The sequence below is a fragment of the Curcuma longa genome, chromosome 1, assembly GCF_044706935.1.
Source record: "Curcuma longa cultivar G26 ecotype Majalengka, Jawa Barat chromosome 1, ITB_CL_G26_1.1, whole genome shotgun sequence".
Lineage (NCBI taxonomy): Eukaryota > Viridiplantae > Streptophyta > Magnoliopsida > Zingiberales > Zingiberaceae > Curcuma > Curcuma longa.
Window position 1 is genome coordinate 22530891 of NC_133861.1, and position 18576 is coordinate 22549466.

General features: G+C 37.1%; 3 protein-coding genes across 4 annotated transcripts; 1 reads left to right on the forward strand and 2 right to left on the reverse strand.

The window, feature by feature from the left end:
* The first annotated feature begins 297 nt into the window (after positions 1 to 297).
* LOC141821766 (embryo-specific protein ATS3B-like) lies at positions 298 to 3489 on the forward strand. Its single transcript, XM_074709129.1, has 3 exons — positions 298 to 472; positions 562 to 678; positions 3139 to 3489. Exons 1-3 carry the CDS (start codon positions 335 to 337, stop codon positions 3406 to 3408), a joined length of 525 nt encoding a protein of 174 aa, XP_074565230.1. The 5' UTR covers positions 298 to 334; the 3' UTR covers positions 3409 to 3489.
* A 313-nt stretch (positions 3490 to 3802) lies between these two features.
* Positions 3803 to 4156, reverse strand: LOC141826293 (MAPK kinase substrate protein At1g80180-like). The gene has a single exon (XM_074713539.1). The coding sequence runs from the start codon at positions 4154 to 4156 to the stop codon at positions 3803 to 3805; it is 354 nt and encodes a 117-aa protein (XP_074569640.1).
* Positions 4157 to 13884: 9728 nt separating this feature from the next.
* LOC141834381 (cytochrome P450 734A6-like) lies at positions 13885 to 15989 on the reverse strand. 2 transcript variants are annotated; one of them, XM_074721747.1, is made up of 5 exons: positions 15606 to 15989; positions 15313 to 15536; positions 14991 to 15229; positions 14518 to 14911; positions 13885 to 14449 (listed from the first exon to the last, which is right to left on the reverse strand). In XM_074721747.1, the coding sequence occupies exons 1-5, from the start codon at positions 15883 to 15885 to the stop codon at positions 14012 to 14014; spliced, it is 1575 nt and encodes a 524-aa protein (XP_074577848.1). In that variant the 5' UTR covers positions 15886 to 15989; the 3' UTR covers positions 13885 to 14011. The 2 variants fall into 2 exon arrangements, with proteins under 2 accessions (XP_074577848.1, XP_074577841.1); XM_074721740.1 differs by having other exon boundaries at positions 14991 to 15244.
* Between the last annotated feature and the right edge of the window lie 2587 nt (positions 15990 to 18576).

Below are 18576 nucleotides of genomic sequence, written 5' to 3' on the forward strand. Positions count from 1 at the left end.
TTTTCCTCATTAATTAATATTGTGAGAGGTGTATTTTATACCAAAATACTGTCATTTATTATCATATTATTTCATCTCTTTTAAAGGCAAAATTAATTATTTATGCAACACGTGGCAAGATGCCATTTGCCATGTCTGAGAAACCACAAGATTACTCGAATGCGTACCCGCGTTATGGTTCGGTCAATTAACGGGCCCGAGAATGGCATGTCTACACGTGTACGAGAAGCGCAAAGAGTCAAACACGTGGCGAATCATATTTGGATGCGATCCCTAAGTTTTCAAAGCTATCTTCTCTATTCGTCGGTGAGCAGTCGAGAGAACGAAAGGGGAAATGGCGAAGCCCATGACGATCTCCCTGCTCCTTCAACTCTTCCTCCTCTCATCTCCGTCCTTTCTCGCCTTCTGCGCTTCCGAAGCCGTCGATCCCCGGCCGCAGGAGCTCCGATCTTTCAAGATCCAAGAGATCAAGGTGCGTTTTGATTGCTCGGAAGCATCGACATTCTTTATCTCGTTTTTGTTCTTAAGCTCATTTTGATGTGATTGGTTGTCATCTTGCAGAAGGAGAAGGGCGGGAGTAGCTGCTCCTACACTGTGAAGATTAAGACCAGCTGCTCTTCCACTCGCTATACCAGAGACTGGATCAGCCTCGCTTTTGGTGACGCATACCGTAATGAGGTCTTATTCTGCCTTATGTTTTCTTAATCTGGAGATAGATATATATCAAACACTTATTTTTTACACGGAGTTCATTCTGCCGCATACCTCTGGTAATGACTGACTTTCTTTTTTGAAAAAGAAAGGTTTTTAAAAATCGTTTTTGACGAGTTTACTTGGACAAAAGCTAGGGGAAAAGAAATGAATCAGTTCATACCTATTGTTAACTTGGAGAGGAGTAGAAGAGGAAAGATTTAACTTTCGTTTATTTTATTCTCAAATAATGCAGAAATGGAAGGAAATGAAGTTTCAGTTTTAATTAGGAAGAAGAATGGGAGTTACATGAAAATTATATATATTTTTTATTATTTTCCTTCGCCAAAATCTTAAGCTACTTTTCTCTCTATTTCTCTCCTCCAAATAAACATAGTATTTGTGTGTTTACTTGGACAGAAACAGGGTGGAGGAGAGGGGGGGGGGGGGGGGGGGTTGAAATTTTCTATTTCTCTCATTTATTTGGAGGAAGGAGTAAAAGGATGAAGGAATTTAATTCCATATAATTCTTTCATTCTATTTCTGACCAAGTTGAATGGAAGTAGAAGGAAAGGAAGTTTTAGTTGCTAATAAATACAACATTTACGTTTTTCCTTTTGATTTCATCCAAATAAATAAGATGGATGGAAAGAAGATAAAATAATTCCATTATAAATAAAAACTTTTAATTTATTTATATTTCATTCATATACGTTAGACTCATTATGTCCATGATTACTATCCATATTTTTATAGATGGATGTTATTATTTGTGTAAATCATCAAAAAAATCTTTAGATCGTGGAGCATGAAATAACTAGGAAGCTTTTCTTTTCTTTTGAGACTGCTCAGTGAACAGAGGCTCTTTATAAGAGGAATGAAATTTATCTGCAACTTAATCTTTAGAAACGAGATATATTAAGAGACTGAAATTCAAATTGCTCACATAGAACTGATTTGAACATCAAACATCCTTATGAAACTTGAATAGGTTTAAATGACTTGAACACTTACACATCTTTTGCAATTATGTTAGTTGGACTTGAATAAAAAAGTCTCACATGACTATTTCTAAAAATTTTATAGGTCTATAGAAATATTGAGAGTCTATCTGAATGTGAGTGTCTGGGTGTTAGTATCCATACATAGGTATGAAGTAGGTAGATGAAGCATATGGTATGATATTAATATTATTTATCAAGCGTTAGAAAAGACTATCAAGAAGATTACTTTTAGGAATTAGTAAATCTTTTTCTTAGACAATTCTGCACTTTTTGTATCTTAGATTTCAGTTTAAATTCGAAGAGAAACACAAAAGAAATAAGGCTTGAGATTCTTGTCTGATACAAACACCATTGTGTCGTGTGCAAAACATCTTCCAAAACAAACTTAAATTTTTGACAAGGGTATCCAATACAATATGACGAGGAATGTAATAGACATATCAGTTAATTTAATTTGCAGGAATGTTAGAAAGACTATACCTTTAACTGTTGACGTACCGAGCAAAAAATACTCTCGTTATAACTATCAGTTGTTTCTTCAAGGATCAGAAATGGCAGTGCCCTTTGTTGGTTTTGAAATGTACCTTAGGTCATCACCTTAGACACTGTCATATCATGAAATGAAATGTGAGTTCCTTTTGTTCTGCTGAATTGCTATTAGAATAATTTACTTGAGAAAGATATGGTGCTTACATTTTTCATAATGGAATGTACTTGAAAATGAAAAATGAACATCAATAAGTGATTGTTCTAGGATATTTCAAGTGTTTAATACTATCGATCTAAAACTGGTTCTATTTGCCTTATCAACACAGTTATACACTTATTTCTAATTTCAGATAAATAATTTTAATTTCCCAATATTATTGTAATGATCTGGAGCAATCAAGAATGATAAGAGTTCTTGAATTTGATGCAATCAGTTGGGCATTTGGAATCTATCTTTTATGGTGATATTATTGGTCTTGACACTTGTGTTGCATTTGTGTTCACATACTCATCCAAATAACATAATGCAGAATAATATATAATAGAAGAGTATTTCTTATGAAAACTGATCTGGACCTTTTTTAGATTTAATTTTGTACAATTAAATAGTCATTTTGTGATTAAACATGGAAGAATTAGGATTGATGGTGTAGATGTATAGGTCCTCTTTACTTTGCTATTGTTGGGAAATCTCATGTTAGCGACATAGCATTTTCCCTCATTCCTTCAAGTCATCTTTATTACTTTGTTACATTTTAGGGAATAAATCATTCTAGTTTAGTCTGGTGTAGACAGGTGTGAGCTAATCAGAAGTGTTTATAGGCTTAAACATGAATAAACATTTTCAAAGCAGAGGGACTAATTGATATTTTCACATTATGATGGTATTCTGTAAGATAAGGTAAACTGTAAAATGAATATTGTTTGCTTCTTATTTAAACACTGTTTGCTGAAGGTATATGCACCAAGGCTAGATGATCCTTCATCAGGAGCATTTGAGTATTGCTCCACCGATACATTCAAGATCCAAGGACCATGCGGATATGGAGTCTGCTACTTGTACTTACGGCGCGATGGTAGTGATGGATGGACTCCCGAGTGGGTGAAGATCTACGAGCCCGGTGCTCGAAGTGCCCTCACCTTCTACTATGGTTCTCCCCTTCCCAATGGCATCTGGTATGGCTTCAACCATTGCCCCAGTGTGTCATCGACTCTGACTGAGTGAGCCAGATCTGATCACAAGGTATGCTCAAGACTGAGTAAAATAATTGAGCAAGAATTGTCTCTGTAGAAAATTGCTTCCACTGCATGCATCCCCCACCTTCTTATCGTATCGAAGATAGTCAGTCTTTCTTGTTATGATCATCTCTGGAACAGCTCTATATTTCACTGTGCTATTAAATGTGATCGATGGCCACCTATCCCAGAAGTACAAGCAGTTCCTATAATCTTTATGTATGTATATGTGTGCAGTGTTTCCATTTTTTCACAAAATTAAAAGTGAAAAATTTTGCTTTCCTCTATCCAATGTTTTTTTTTGAACAACAAGATACAAAAAGAGAGAGGAGAAACATGTATATAATCGATCAAATTACATGTTAATTTAATTCTCGGTCGACTTATATCCTTCTCTTCTTGTTGGGTCGCTTGTTCGAGTCGTGCTTCCCCATAGTGAATCCGTAGCAAAGGCAAGCAGGCACCTTGGGAGACGGTGGGTCGGTGGCGGCCACCTGCCCCTGGTATCTGCCGCCGTTTCTGGCGGCAGTGCTTATGCGGATGCCGCCGCCTCTGGTGGCCGCTCTTGCAGCTCCCACGCCTTTGTTGCGACTCAGCGGCTCGCTGGACTCCAGCGCCACCCCAACTTCTCTGTTCTTCGGCCTAGGCAATTCGCCGGAGAAGAACCTCTCGTTCCAAACCAACCCCGACGACCCTGATCTTCGAAACGTCGTTGCAGATCTCTGCAACGACGCCATCTCTTATCTCCTCGATCCTTCTCCTCTCTTTATAGTTTGATTGATCTTGTGTGTGCGTATATAGAAGGATTACGATTGTTGCGCAGGATTCTGGATTAGATTGAGGTCAACGAAGAGAAACGGGAGGAGGGAACAGACGTTGACTTAGTTATGCTAGATATGGCAATGCCGCAGCGCGACTAGATTTTGTCCAAAAAAAGGACGGATCTTTAGGAGATTCTATCGAGTTTGATGGAGCGGACGAGCGATTCAGAAAGAATAAGAGGGCGTGTGGTTTGAATTATTTTTTATTTTTTTATTTTCTAATCTAATTTTTAGAATTTGATATGATATACTATTTTTTATTTTTTAAAAAATATATTAAAAAATATATTTGATTTATTAATATAAAAAATTATAAATAAAATAGATTTTTAAAATAAAAATATCATTTTATCATGGAAAAAGAAAAATCATACAAGAAATGGATCAACCATATTAGAAAGGGGTCAAATCTGACATTCTAATACAACATTACATAACTTCAAATGTACTGTGAAATCTAATTAAAATCAAATTAATTAATTTAATAAATTTTAATTTAAATATTTATAAATTTAAAAAATAATTTATTTTAAATTTTAAAAAATAGAATTAATGAAGTATATTTATTAATTTAATGAATTATTTTATTAAAATAATTATTTTAATAAATTATTTTATTAATATAAATATAATTTTTTTAAAATTTAAAAATAAAATTAATAAATTATATTTATTAATTTAATGAATTATTTTATTAAAATAAAATTATCAAAATATATTTATTATTTCAATAAATTATTTTATTAAAATAAATATAAATTTATTTTAAATTTTTAAAAAATAAAAATAAAGAATTATATTTATTAATTTAATGAATAAAATAATTATTTTATTAATATATATAAATTTATTTTAAATTTAAAAAATTAAAAAATTATATTTATTAATTTAATGAATTATTTTATTAAAATAATTATTTTTAATGAATAATTTTATTAAAATAAAATTATCAAATTATATTTATTAATTTAACTAATTATTTTAATAAAATAATTAATTTAATAAAGTATTTTATTAAAATAAATATAAATTTGTTTTAAATTTAAAAAAATAAAATTAAGGAATTATATATATTAATTTAATGAATTATTTTATTGAAATAATTATTTTAATAAATTATTTTATTAAAATATATATAAATTTATTTTAAATTTTAAAAGATAAAATTAAAAAATTATATTTATTAATTTAATAAATTATTTTATTAAAATTATTATTTTTAATGAATTATTTTATTAAAATAAAATTATTGAATTATATTTATTAATTTAATAAATTATTTTATTAAAATAATCGTGCGATGAGGAGGTGTGCGACACTGTAGCCACATTTTTCATTTTTGATTTTTCAGTCACAGTTTTTATTCTCTATAGATAATAATATTTTATCATTTTTTTTTTAAAAAATGACTTTGTATTTTTTAGAAAATGAGATTAGAAAATACAAAGCAAACAGTAACTTCTAAAAAATAAAAAAATGAAAATAGAAAATGACCAAACCAAACACCCCCTAAGATTTTATGTATTTTTTTAAGAAAAAATGAATTTAATTAAAATTTTAATTGATGTGTCGCTTTTCTTTTTATTTTTACTTTTTGTACTGCAATTAAATAAAATGATCCCTTGATAACACTTTCATTTACGGATGGTTTGCTGGTAACATAGACACTAGAGTTCACTTTGAAAAAAAGTCATTCTCGATTTGCTTAGATAAGCGCCGACAACTTACGCATATAGATTTTCTTTTTATTTTATTTAAAGTTGACTCCTCTGAAATTTTTTACTATGTATTCACTCTCTTATAGTTTTTATTTATTTATTTGGAGTTCATTCTTTTAAAATTTTTTACTACTTGAAATTTACTCTTTTAGAATTTTAACTTTTCATTTTTTAAGTTTTTTTTTTACTTGGAGTTCACTCTTTATAAACATCTTATTATATAAGGTTCACTCCCTTTGAATTTTTTCTTTTGTCAAACATTTTATTACCCTTGATCTACTTAGGGTTTTCCCTTGTTAGATAATCGATTATCGTTGACTTGTCTAGACTTTTCCTTTGCTAGTCATTGGTCAACCTTGACCTAACTAGACTTGACTGTCAAACATCTAGTTAACATTGACCTACTTGGACTTCTCACCAACTTTATTAAATATGTTATTAAACAAATATCAAAACCATGGAGATTGAATGCATTAACAGAAATGTCCAAAAGCGTACTTATGAACCTTGTCCTAATCTCTCTGCTTACACAGTTTACTCCTTTTAAGATTAATTATAATACTCAAAAGGAGAAATAAATACTGAACGAGCTTATAACTCAATGTGTACATAAAGAAGAAAAATTGAGGCATGATACATTTCACAGTGTTCACTTTACATCCTAATCTCAGTATTTGAACAACAAAAAGAAAAAGGAAAAGAGTAAGAGTAAGGGTAAACAACTTGCAGTTGAGATTCAGGGCATAAAAATCTACACGGACAATATTACTAATGTATAGTATAGGTGAAAAATTATTGTCCCAGATTCGCCAACTAGTGAATCAAAACGAGTAAACTTCTCAACTTTGTTAGCATAAACATTTACCTAGCATATATCTAAATAACGTCTAGAAAGGTTAATGCCACTAGGAATTCTCAATTCCCTTGATATGTTAGATTTTGAAATCTGCATTGAGTGTATTAAGGGGAATGATAAGGCAAAAGTAATAAGGGTTTAAGATGGAGTAATGAGGTCTTAGAGCTGATACATATGGATATATGCAGGTCTGTTATCTAAAATTTTTAAAACGATCAAACATACATTATAAGCTTTATAGATGATTATTCTCTGATATGGATACTTGTACCTTATTCATGAGAAGTCGCAATCCCTAGACATGTTCAAAACCTTCAAAGTTGAAGTTGAAAATCAATTTAGTAAGAAGACTAAGGCTGTTAGATCAGATCGTGGTGGTGAATACTATAGTAGATTTGACAGATCAAGTGAACAATATCTTGAGCCATTTGGATTACTTTGCTGAGTGTGGAATTGTGGTGCAATACACCATGCCTGGGACCCCTCAGTAGAATGGTATAGCAGAGCGATGAAATCATACCCTAAAAGACATGATGAGAAGTATGATTACATTTTCTTCTTTACCAGAGTTTTTATGGGGTGAGACACTCAAGACTATGATTTACTTACTCAATAGAGTTCCTAGTAAGGTGGTAACAAAAATCTCATATGAGTTGTGGACAGGTAGAACGCCTAGTATTAGGCATCTACATGTTTAAGGTTGTCTAACTGAGGCTAGGCCTTATAGGCTTAACGAAAAGAAAATTGGATTCAAGAATCATTAGTTGTCATTTTGTAGGATACTCTGAAAACTCAAGGGGCTTTAAGTTTTTCAACCCTTGAGTAGATCCTTTTTTGAGATGGGTAATGTCAAATTTATTGAGGATGGTGAAAGTGATAAAGTTAGAAAATATCATTTGAGGAGAACATTGATGATCCTAATATGGTAGCTACTGATGCAGTTGATAGTGAAATGTTGTACCATTCCACATACAATTGAAGTTGCACAACCGGAAGGGATAGTGGACCATGATATTCCCGTATCACCTCCAATTCAAATGGAGGGGTACATCAACTCAAATAGAGGTATTCCCTCATATGGTTGAGCATGACTCCCAACCACCTCAAGTGCAAGTGTCACTAAGGAGATCCATTAGGGAAAGGAGATCTACAATGTCACATGACTATATTTATCTCTAAGAGCATGAGTTTGGCATTGGTTGGAAGATGATCCCATATCTTTTCAAAGAAGTCAAACAGTGCTCTCATCCAGAAAAATAGATCGAAGCCATGAGGGAAGAGATGAAGTCTATGGCGAACAACGACATTTGAAAACTTATTGAATTGCTTGAAGGGGTGAAACCTATTGGTTGTAAATGGATATTTAAAATCAAATGGGATTCACATGACAATGTCGAAAAGTATAAAGCTCGCCTTGTCGCCAAGGGATTCACTCAGAAGGAGGATATTGATTACAAAGAAGACTTTTTCATCGATTTTGATGAAAGACTCCTTGGGATAATCATAACACTTGTAGCTCATTATGACCTAGAGCTCCATCAAATGGATGTTAAAGATTGCATTTCTCAATGAAAATATTGAGGAAACTATATACATAGTGTAGCTAGAAGAACTTTGAATCAAGAGATTCAAAACACCTAGTATGTAGATTAAGAAAGTCCATTTATGGGTTAAAGTAGACATCTTGTCAATGGTACCAAAAGTTTGATCAAGTAGTTTCTTCATATGATTTTAAGGAGAATCCAATTGATCAATATTTGTATATCAAGTTCAGTGGAGCAAGTTTATCATACTTATTTTGTATGTGGATGATATATTATTGGCAAGCAATGATAAGGGTCTGTTGTTAGAAACCAAGTCATTTTTATCAGGTGAATTTGAAATAAAGGATCTTGGTGATGCATCCTTTGTCTTAGGCATACAGATTGTTCATGATCATTCAAGGTGCACACTTGGACTTTTACAAAAGGCCTATATAGAAAAGGTGTTCATTCGGTATGGTATGCAGAATTGTGCTCCTGATGACACACCTATGTCAAAGGGTGATAGATTTAACTTGCAACAATGTCCATCATGAACTTGAGATTAAGGAAATGCAACAATTCCCTTATGCATCGATAGTAGGGAGTTTAATGTATGCTTAAGTATGTACGTGTCCGAGATCTTATGTACATTGTGGGGATGTTAGGTAGATATTTGAGTAATCCTGAACCAGAGCATTGGAAAGCCGTGAAGAGGGTTATGCGGTATTTGCAAAGAATAATAATTACATGCTCACTTATCGGAGATCAGGTCATCTGGAGATCATTGGATATTCAGACTCTAATTTTGTTGGTTATTTAGATAGTAGTAGGTTCACCTTAAGTTATGTCTTCATGTTGGCGGGATAGGCTATATCATGGAAAAATGTCAAATAGACTCTAATAGCCACTTCCACTATGGAAGGCAGAATTTATAACCTACTACGAAGCTTCCAACCATGGGATATGGATGCAGAACCTTATCACAGGATTACAGATCATTAGGGGCATTGATAGACCATTGAGGATCAATTGTGATAATAAAGTTGCAGAATTATATTTCAAGAATAATCATAGTTCATCAAAGTCTAAATATATTGACATAAAATTTCTGACGGTTAAAGAAAGAGTTTAGAGTGACTAAATTATGATAGAGCATATAAGAACAGATTTCATATTAGCTGATCCGCTCACCAAGGGCTTGTCACCCAAGGTGTTTTATCAGTATGTGCATAATATAAGGATTTTTCATTTTGATGAAGTACCCATTTGGTAGAAATCTGTATTTTGGTGTAATGCTATATATTAATGAACACATGTATTTTTGATTTATTATATGTACTAAAGTTTTACATGTGTATATGATTTTTGACTCTATGACATAAGAATATTATAATTTATTCTTGTGATTTTGCAAATGAATTTGTAAAGAGTAATGATTCTCTTCCAGCAGGAAAATGCAGCAGGAACAGACATAGGCATGGCAATGGGGCCCACCTACATGTGTCTGTCCTACTGCATTTTTCTGCTAGATTTTCATGCAGAGAATCATTACTTATTTGTAAATATGAGTCACAAAATTGAATCATGATTTATTACTGTGATTTTATATAAGGTTAAGTAAACATGATTTGGATCCAATTTGGGTCATCAGTAGGACTTTTGTAAATGAGCATATACAGATCATATTTTGTGTTATATTCGTACTCTACATCTACATTTGATCAATGTCATTAATTAATTAGAACTGTGATTACTGTTTGATCTTGTTACAATTATAATAACTCTGACTTCTTTAGTCCTATGCTAATTGAATTAATGTACTGGATTATTTGAAGGGATAAATTAATTAACCCATAACATTTTGACATGTTGAGCTCAACTAAGATGCTATGTGGTGTATATGATATCAAGTATAGCCCGAGTGGAAGATTGAAAGGATTAAGTCTCCATTAGGGAATTAATCTCTATTTAGTGGTCTTATACTTGAATTAACACCAACACTATTTGTGATTAAGGTATTAACCGTCATTAAGTGATCTAATGCTTATAACATGAAGGGAGGTTTATATAAATGGATGTGGATTCAATGTATAGATCTAATAACTCGGTTCGTTAATATTAATGGACTGTTAATGGGTTATGAGATTTATGGTGGATGGTCTCTGTAAGATGAACTTGAGATAAGAAGAGAAGAATTCATTCATTTTGGATATCTTGACTTTGTCTTTTTTTTTCTTGGACTCTTTCCCATTGAGACTAAGATATGGATTGCGTCCAATTCCTATAGAAGATCATTCCGCACTTGTGGGAACTCCGACGACAAGTAAGACGCAATATCATTGACTCTCGACTCAATTATTGATGATAACTAGATCTTGTTTAGATGCATCATTGATTGAGTTCGGATGTATCACATATATATAGGCACTATAGTCTACTTATATTTTTCAAAGTCATTCTCGATTTGCTTAGATAAGCACCAACACAATAAGTAAGACGCAATGACAATGACTCTCACCTTAATTATTGATGATAATTAGATCTTGTTTAGATGCATCATTGATTGAGTTCGAATATATCATATATATGGACACTAGAGTTCGTTGACATTTTTCAAAGTCATTCTCAATTTGCTTAGATAAGCACCGACAACTTAGGCATATGGATTGTCTCATCATGTTGGGGCTCTCTAGCTCAAGGTCGGTTCGCGGTGGTCCGTCCAAGAGTTTTTCGAACTAATTCATGAGCATTGAATTCGAATCACATGGGCATCATATGGAGTTGGATTTGTTAGTAGTTAGTCTACTTGGATAGGCATTTGGATCTATCTCACCTTGCTAGTGCTCTCTTATTTTAGTGGTCCGTCCAAAAGTTCTTCTCTTCCAACAAATTCTTGAGCATTGAATTCGAATCACATGGGGTCATATGGAGTTGGACTACTCATGGTTCGGTCGATGGTGGTCCGTCCAAGAGCTTTCCAAACTAGTTCCTTAACATTGAATTCTAGTCACATGGGATCATATGGAGTTGGCCTACACAAGGTAGTTTACGGCGATGTCGACTTGACGTTCAATATGCTTTCCTACTTAGGCATAGGGATCCTTTAAACACCTTAACCGAGCTATCTTTTGTTCCAAGAGAACCACAAACTCTTTTGTTAGTTGGTTTAGGACAACATTTTGAGGGAAGAAGGCTTTTTGTTTTGTTCTCTTCGTAATGAAACTATTAAACAATATCTTAGAAGATGTCTCGATGGCGAAATAACACGATGAAACCATGCACTAGGAGCGTTATTCGACCAACTTGTCCTCTCCGTGTGATACAAGGACGCTAAGTATATGATGTCACTAGTATCTTGGCGTTCACTCGATTGATGTAATGCTATCATATTCAAACCCCAAAGAGTAAAAGTTGATGATGAAGTCATATTCTAATCATGTGGATACGTCCTTTAGTTCAATTAGATGTATCGTAATGCTTTCATATTACAGTTTGAAGATCACACGTTTGATTAGAAATGTCAAGGGGCTATGTTTGATTACAATCTTAACTTGTAATGACTTATGAGAAGTCATGTCTAATTAGACTCTTGCTTAGCACAACTTTGAGCTCGAGATCATTAAGCCTATTTTCTTAAAATATTTTAAAATTAATAAAAATAATTTTAAAAACAAAAACTCATATTACTATACCATTTTATATTCAATATTAGTAAAAAAAATATTAATAATTGTAATTAGTGTTAATAATTAATAAAAAAATATTAGATCGGATTTAATCCAAATTCAACTCATGAACTATTTCAAACCTAATTCCGTGCGAAACCAAGGGGGTCAAATCGAAGCCCAAGTTAGCGCAAGTCCGCAAGCCACAATTTTAATTGTCGACACAATGTAACTTTAAAAAGGATTGACCTAGCCCATTTACTTAAATGCATTGCATGGGTTAGATCATGTCACACAATAGTTTAACTAAACAAATAAAGTTAAACGGATCAAGTATATATCATCTATTGGTCGTATGAAATACGATTCAAACTCAAAATTATGCAAAGGTGGCACAAGTTGATGGATAGGTAGGTACATCAAGGGTGTTAGGGCAAGGGAAAGGATGTAAGAGTGGGACAAGTTGGGTGTTAGGGCGAGGGAAAGGATGTAAAAGCGGCACAAGTTGATGGATGAGTATTACTCACTTTAGATATGGACTTTCGCTTAGCTCGAAGAGGAGTCGATCGTCTTGCTATCGCAAAGAAAATGGAATGCACATAACATATAATGGTGTTTGTTGAGGTGGTCCAAACCCATCATTTCTTTCGAGCCACCAAAGACCATGGGCAAAAAGACATTCAAAGTGGAGTTATGGGAAAGTCTAAAGTGCACTGTGAATCCAAGTTGAGTTCAGAGGTTGGGCAGCTTGGAGACAAGAGTACCATTGTTTGAGAGTGAGATCATCCCACTACTAATGTGAATGTCAACTCCACCATGAAAGGACCTTGCTTGCGATATTATTCGATGACCATGGAAGATTGAGACGGCTAAACTTTTCTATGAGTTACTCCTGAATCGTTTCGGAGGTAAAGAAATCTTTTATAAGAGTTTTTGAAAAAGAATAAAACTAAATGAGATCATGTCAGGCGATTGTAACAGTCCCTTATATATATATATATATATAACTGATCTGTTGGGCATCTATTTCGTGGGAATTTGTGGGCGCCGCAGATCCACCGTCCATCACGTCGATCATGCGAAATCCGACCGTCCACTGTAGAATATTTCTTCTCTCCGTCGCTTCCGGCCGCCATCGCGTCGCCGGCCGCCGGACCAGGCCCGATCGATGCGCCACTCGTCGGCGCATCGACCAGTGCCGATTTCCAGTCGGATTGTGACCGAAATCCGGCGCAATTTGGCCGGAATCGCGTACGGCCACTGCCAGTCGCGATTCCGATCGAATCGCGCCGGATTTCGATCACAATCCGATCGGAGACCGGCCGAGGAGCGGTCCTTCCTCAAGCGGTCTCCGACCGAATTGTGATCGAAATCCGGCGCGATTCGGCCGGAATCACGACTGGGAGAATAGATGGCTTGATTAAGCCTCATAATGGAGGCTTAATCGATCTGATCGATTAAGCCCTATCGTCCACTAGTCGCCCATGAAGCTGTCATCCAGCAGATCAATCTCGTGTATATATATATATATATATATAATATAATATTTTGAGCTGGAGCGGTGGGGCCCATGGAAAGTGGCGGCGAATGGGTGGATGTGAACCAGGTAGGAGGCAGAGTTGGAGTGGTGATGCTAGTGCTGGTGGAGACAGGACGTGGACCGTTCATGCAATTAGTTAGGCTGGGGAAGAGGACAGAGCCGACATGTTCGGGTTGGGGTCAACCTCACCAGGCACTATATGCGGGCTGTCACTGTGCCGACTCTCTGTCGCCTCTCCGACGTACCGAATTAGCGACACCGCATCCTCCCACTGTGACGACGAAAGAAACAAGGAAACCAACATCCTCAGTCATCTTCGCCATTCAATTCAATCGCCTGCTCTTTTGGATTTTTAATTTTTTAATTTTTGTTTTTGCTTCTTTTTCCCTCTGTAATTTACGCAAATTACGGCGCCGGCGGTAAAGAAACAGAGTGCCCAGAAATGCATGCATGCTACATCTTCCTTCGATTACAGATGAGATCCTAAGGATCGGAAGAGCACCGGCGCGCCGTGCTGCGGGTGGAGCAGCACCAGCGCGGTGGGCGCGTGGACGTAGGAGGGCGCGAGGCGGAAGGCGAAGCGGCGCAGGATGATGGCCAGGGTCAGCTTGGCCTCCAGCAGCGCCAGGTTCTGGCCGATGCACATCCGCGCGCCGAGGCCGAAGGGGATGAAGGCCGTGGGGTGGCGCGCCGCCCGGCTCGCCCCGTCGGCGAACCGCGCCGGGTTGAATTCCGCCGCGTCTTCCCCCCACAGCGCCGCGTCATGGTGCACCGCCACGATGGGGATCAGCAGCTCCGTGCCCCGCGGGATCCGCTTCCCTCGCAGCTCCACCTCTTCCTTCGCCCGCCGTATCGTCGCCACCGCCGGCGGGTACAGCCTCAGCGTCTCGTTCAGGATCATCCCCAGCTGCGGTCAAATTTTACTCTTGAAATTCGTATGGATCAATTCAATATAATCAAAGAATTTAATTTTACCGTCTTAAGCTTGGCGAGCTGATCACGGGAGGGGATGTCAAGTGGGCCGCACACGCAGAGCACCTCTGCTCGCGCGCGTTCCTGCCACTCCTGGTGCATGGAGAGGAGCACCGTGGCCCACGTCAGAAGGCTAGAGGTGGTCTGCTTCCCGGCGAAGAAGAACGTCTTGCACTCCTCCACGATATCCCGGACAGTCATCGGCGCAGCTGCAGAGCACGTCATCGGGGTACGGAGTCGAGCACTTGGTCCGCTGGCCGCATTGATCATCAGGCCCAGCAAATCCTTCGCCTCTCCGGATGGCTGCTCCTTCCGCCGACCGATGAGCCGGATCAGACTTCTCTTGATCTCCTTCTCAAGCTTCCACGAGTCTGTGTTCTTCTTCGTCGGCAAAAATCTGGTTTTTGATAGTCGAAGTTAAAGCAAGAACAGAGTATAATTGGCATCGATTGACGCGACGTATAAAACAGATATACCTGTATCCGGGGATGAAGACCTTGCGGAAGGCTTCGGCGGCGAACTCCATTTGCTGGGACTGCAACCGGAAGATGGCCTTGCCGTCGTCGTAGCTCCTGCCGAACGCGGTGCGCGTGATGGCGTCCTCTGTGACGGTCTGGAACCACTCGGATACGTCAATCTCCACCTCCGCGCCGGGAACCGCCGGCAGCTTCTCCGCCATATCCATTACAGTCCGGCCGATGAAAGGTATCAACAGCTGATCCACGCGTTGCTAATCAATCGATCAGCCGACGCTAATTATTGGCATAAAAAAGAGGCAGCGATCGGTTAACAAATTACTTTGAGATTCTCGGCGTGAAAGGTCGGCGTGAGGATCTTCCGGTGGTGAGCCCATTTCTCGCCGCGCAGGCTCACCAGGCCCTCGCCCTCCAGCTGCCGAACCAGCGGGTGCGACTCGTAGCGCTCGAAGACGTCGGACCGAGAGAGGAATATCTCCCTGATGAGGTCGGGGTCGGCGACGGTGAGGCGCGCCGTGGGGCCGAACCATATCAGGAACGTGGAACCTGCAAGAAAAACAGGGATTTAAGCAAAATCTCATCGAAGAAACACACGGAGGAAGGTAATTGAAGCACCATAGATGTTCTTCCAATGGTGATAGAAAGGGAGAACTCGCGGGAGGATATTGTGAGAGGTCTGAGGCATCATCGGCTTCGAGGAGGCCTCCAGCGTCATGGAAACCATTTCCCTGAGGCAGCCGAGGAAGAAGCGGTACGGAGGACCTCCTATGCCTTGCTCCGCGAATTCCTTCTCCACCCTCTTCGGCCTCCACCACAACAACTCCAACATCTTCACCGCCATGCAAACCACCGGAGCCAGCGACAAACAGTAGCACCATGACCACCCCAACAGCATGCCTCTTGATCCTTCTTCTCCGCCTGTTGATTTCTTCACAATCAACTCACAGAAAGACAGAATTCTTGCGACAGCAGAGAGCGAGAGAGAGAGAGAGGTATGTCAGAAAGGATAAGGGTGGCGGCTTATATAGGCAGAGCAGGGGTTATAAAGGTCAACGAGGGGTGTTTTTCATCTAATTAAATAACCGAAGTGGAAACGAATCCGACAAAATGGCTGCGGAGATCTTTTTGGAAGAGTAGTAGAAAGGAAGGGCAATGAGTCGTATCACACACAAAAGACAAGAATAGACGAGGCAAGAAAATCTATAGGAAAAGGGCTGTTCAGTGAGCAGAGGAGGTGCTTCGAGTAGAGGATAAAATGGAAGCATTTGTATATCGAATCACATATCATTCATTGCAAACAATCCATGATCATACAAAGGTCTCATGCTCAATTAGGTTTCATTTCCTTTTAACAAATTTACATGAAGTTACACAAAGAATACCACCCTAAACTTAATGTTTAACACTTTGATATAGGATTTAGAAAGATATTAACATGCATCAAAATGATGAACAATAGGACAGTTTCTTTGAATAGACAACTCCTGAAACAAGGATTTAAATCGAGACTGAGAAAAACTTCAGAATAGCCAATGACTGAGATTGTAAGATTAGAATTTGTACATTATATGAGCATGGAACTCCAAAGGTTGCATGGTTATAGATCTCTAGATGAAGTTACAAAAGGAGTAAGGTCAAACATATATACAAGTAACTTCGAGAGGTTATTCGTGCAGAGAGATGAAACCAACATAAAAATAAATCAAAGGTTGATACATCAATGTCTTTGTGGAAGAGGCATCTTACCATGCTCAGGCTGAGAAGGAAAAGAAGGGGGATTCCACTCCCAAGCCAAATGGAAGCAGAGCACACATGGAGTAGTAACCTTGTTTAGATGAAGAGGAATGAGTTAAAAATAAGGAGAATAACAAGATGTTTATGTTCTTGATTACTTCTCTAAAATAATAACTTTTGCAGAGAAGATAAACTAAAACCATGCATCATTGATAGTAGGTAGTAACACTTTTACGAATCCTAAAGTTGGATACATGCAATTAAACATTCAATCATATCAGTTTTTGGCAGTGCACGCGAATGTAAACACAAGGAGAATTTTTTTTTAATAACAATTGATGCTTACAGGTGCTACGCAAGGTTAGTTTATATATTAAGGGAGTTATATAACTACCTCTGCTCTTCTGCTTCCTGCAAAATAGCTGCACCACTTAATAACGTAAAAAGAAGAGCCAGATTTGATGTTGTATTAATTTACTACCAGCCCATAGATTGACATATACTTATTATAAAGAAGTTGTCAATCACTCCCATGGCTCTTTCCCTTTAAAAAACAAGAGAAGATATTCTTCTTAATGCAACGCATTGGATCCTCCAGAGAAGTGAAAGGCTAGAGGAGGCAAGTACTCGAGGAAAAGGAAAACAGGAAGAGGATAGACATGACAATTATTGGTGAAAAGATGGAAGTGATGGGTAGGGGCACATCTTGTGCGATGCTTATTTTAGTTGTACTTGTTGGAACACATCTACTGCACAGGTTTGTCAGGATGTCCATGTCTTGTAATCTGCAACAATGAAAGATGTGTGCTTGAAGGTGCTCCATCTTTTCACAACAGAAGCTGGATTCCCCCCCTAGTGAGATGCTCGTGACATGAACGTTAAAAACATGCATATGAATGCAACATGATGTCCAAGTGTGAATTTTAAACAAAACTTGTATGAAGGCATTGGACATTAGCATGCAGAAGTCAGAATGATTGACCTCAACAACGAAGAGAGTCGCTTGATCAGGAAAAGAAAAGAAAGAAAGGAAAAAAAGAAGAAAACGGAAGTGCAAAATAGTTGAGTAAATAGTGTAATGGAAGAGTAGTCAGTCACTTAATCCAGATCAATACCCTCTGGCCTTCTAGCTAGGTTTCTAAATTAGCAAGTTGCCTTTGATAGGATTTCCTCACCTACATGCCTACAAGTGCTGATAAGCCTTAGCCATTGCTCATAGTTTGATGTGCCTATTGATCCACAATCATTGAATAGTGGAAGGGACAATCATTGCTCAGTAGTTATTAAGGGTAAAAATTAAAAGGGCGTCTTTTATTTTCAAAATCATCCAAAGGTATTTGATTGTTACCAAAGGAACACCTCATCACCTCTAATATGTTCATTATGCCCCTCCTTATGCTAGTTTATTCAGCACTAATATGTTAATTATGCCCCTCTTTAAGCTAGTTTGTTAAAAAGTGAATACTTTCATTGAAATTAGTTACTTTTGCCTTGAGGGAAAAGCCATCCTAAAGTTATTCACAAGTAGAGTTAGGAGGACTTTTCAGTTTTACTGATAACTGTTCACTTTGTTTGGTTCAGAATTTCAAATGAAAAATTACAATTAATTGAACTTCAAATGTAAAATACAATTATCAATTCGGGCAAGAATATTCTCGTGCAATAGTTATAAAGTTATAGACAAGATTGGAATGATTCTTTACTTCAGACTAGTAAAATGAACAGTTTCACTGAAATTGTTCACTTTTCAATAATTCAAACAAAGAGAAGCTGTGATGGGCATATCAGAGGTGATAAGAACACCCATTATTTTTAAAGTGAAAAGTAAAGTGCATCTTGAGTGACATTTTTT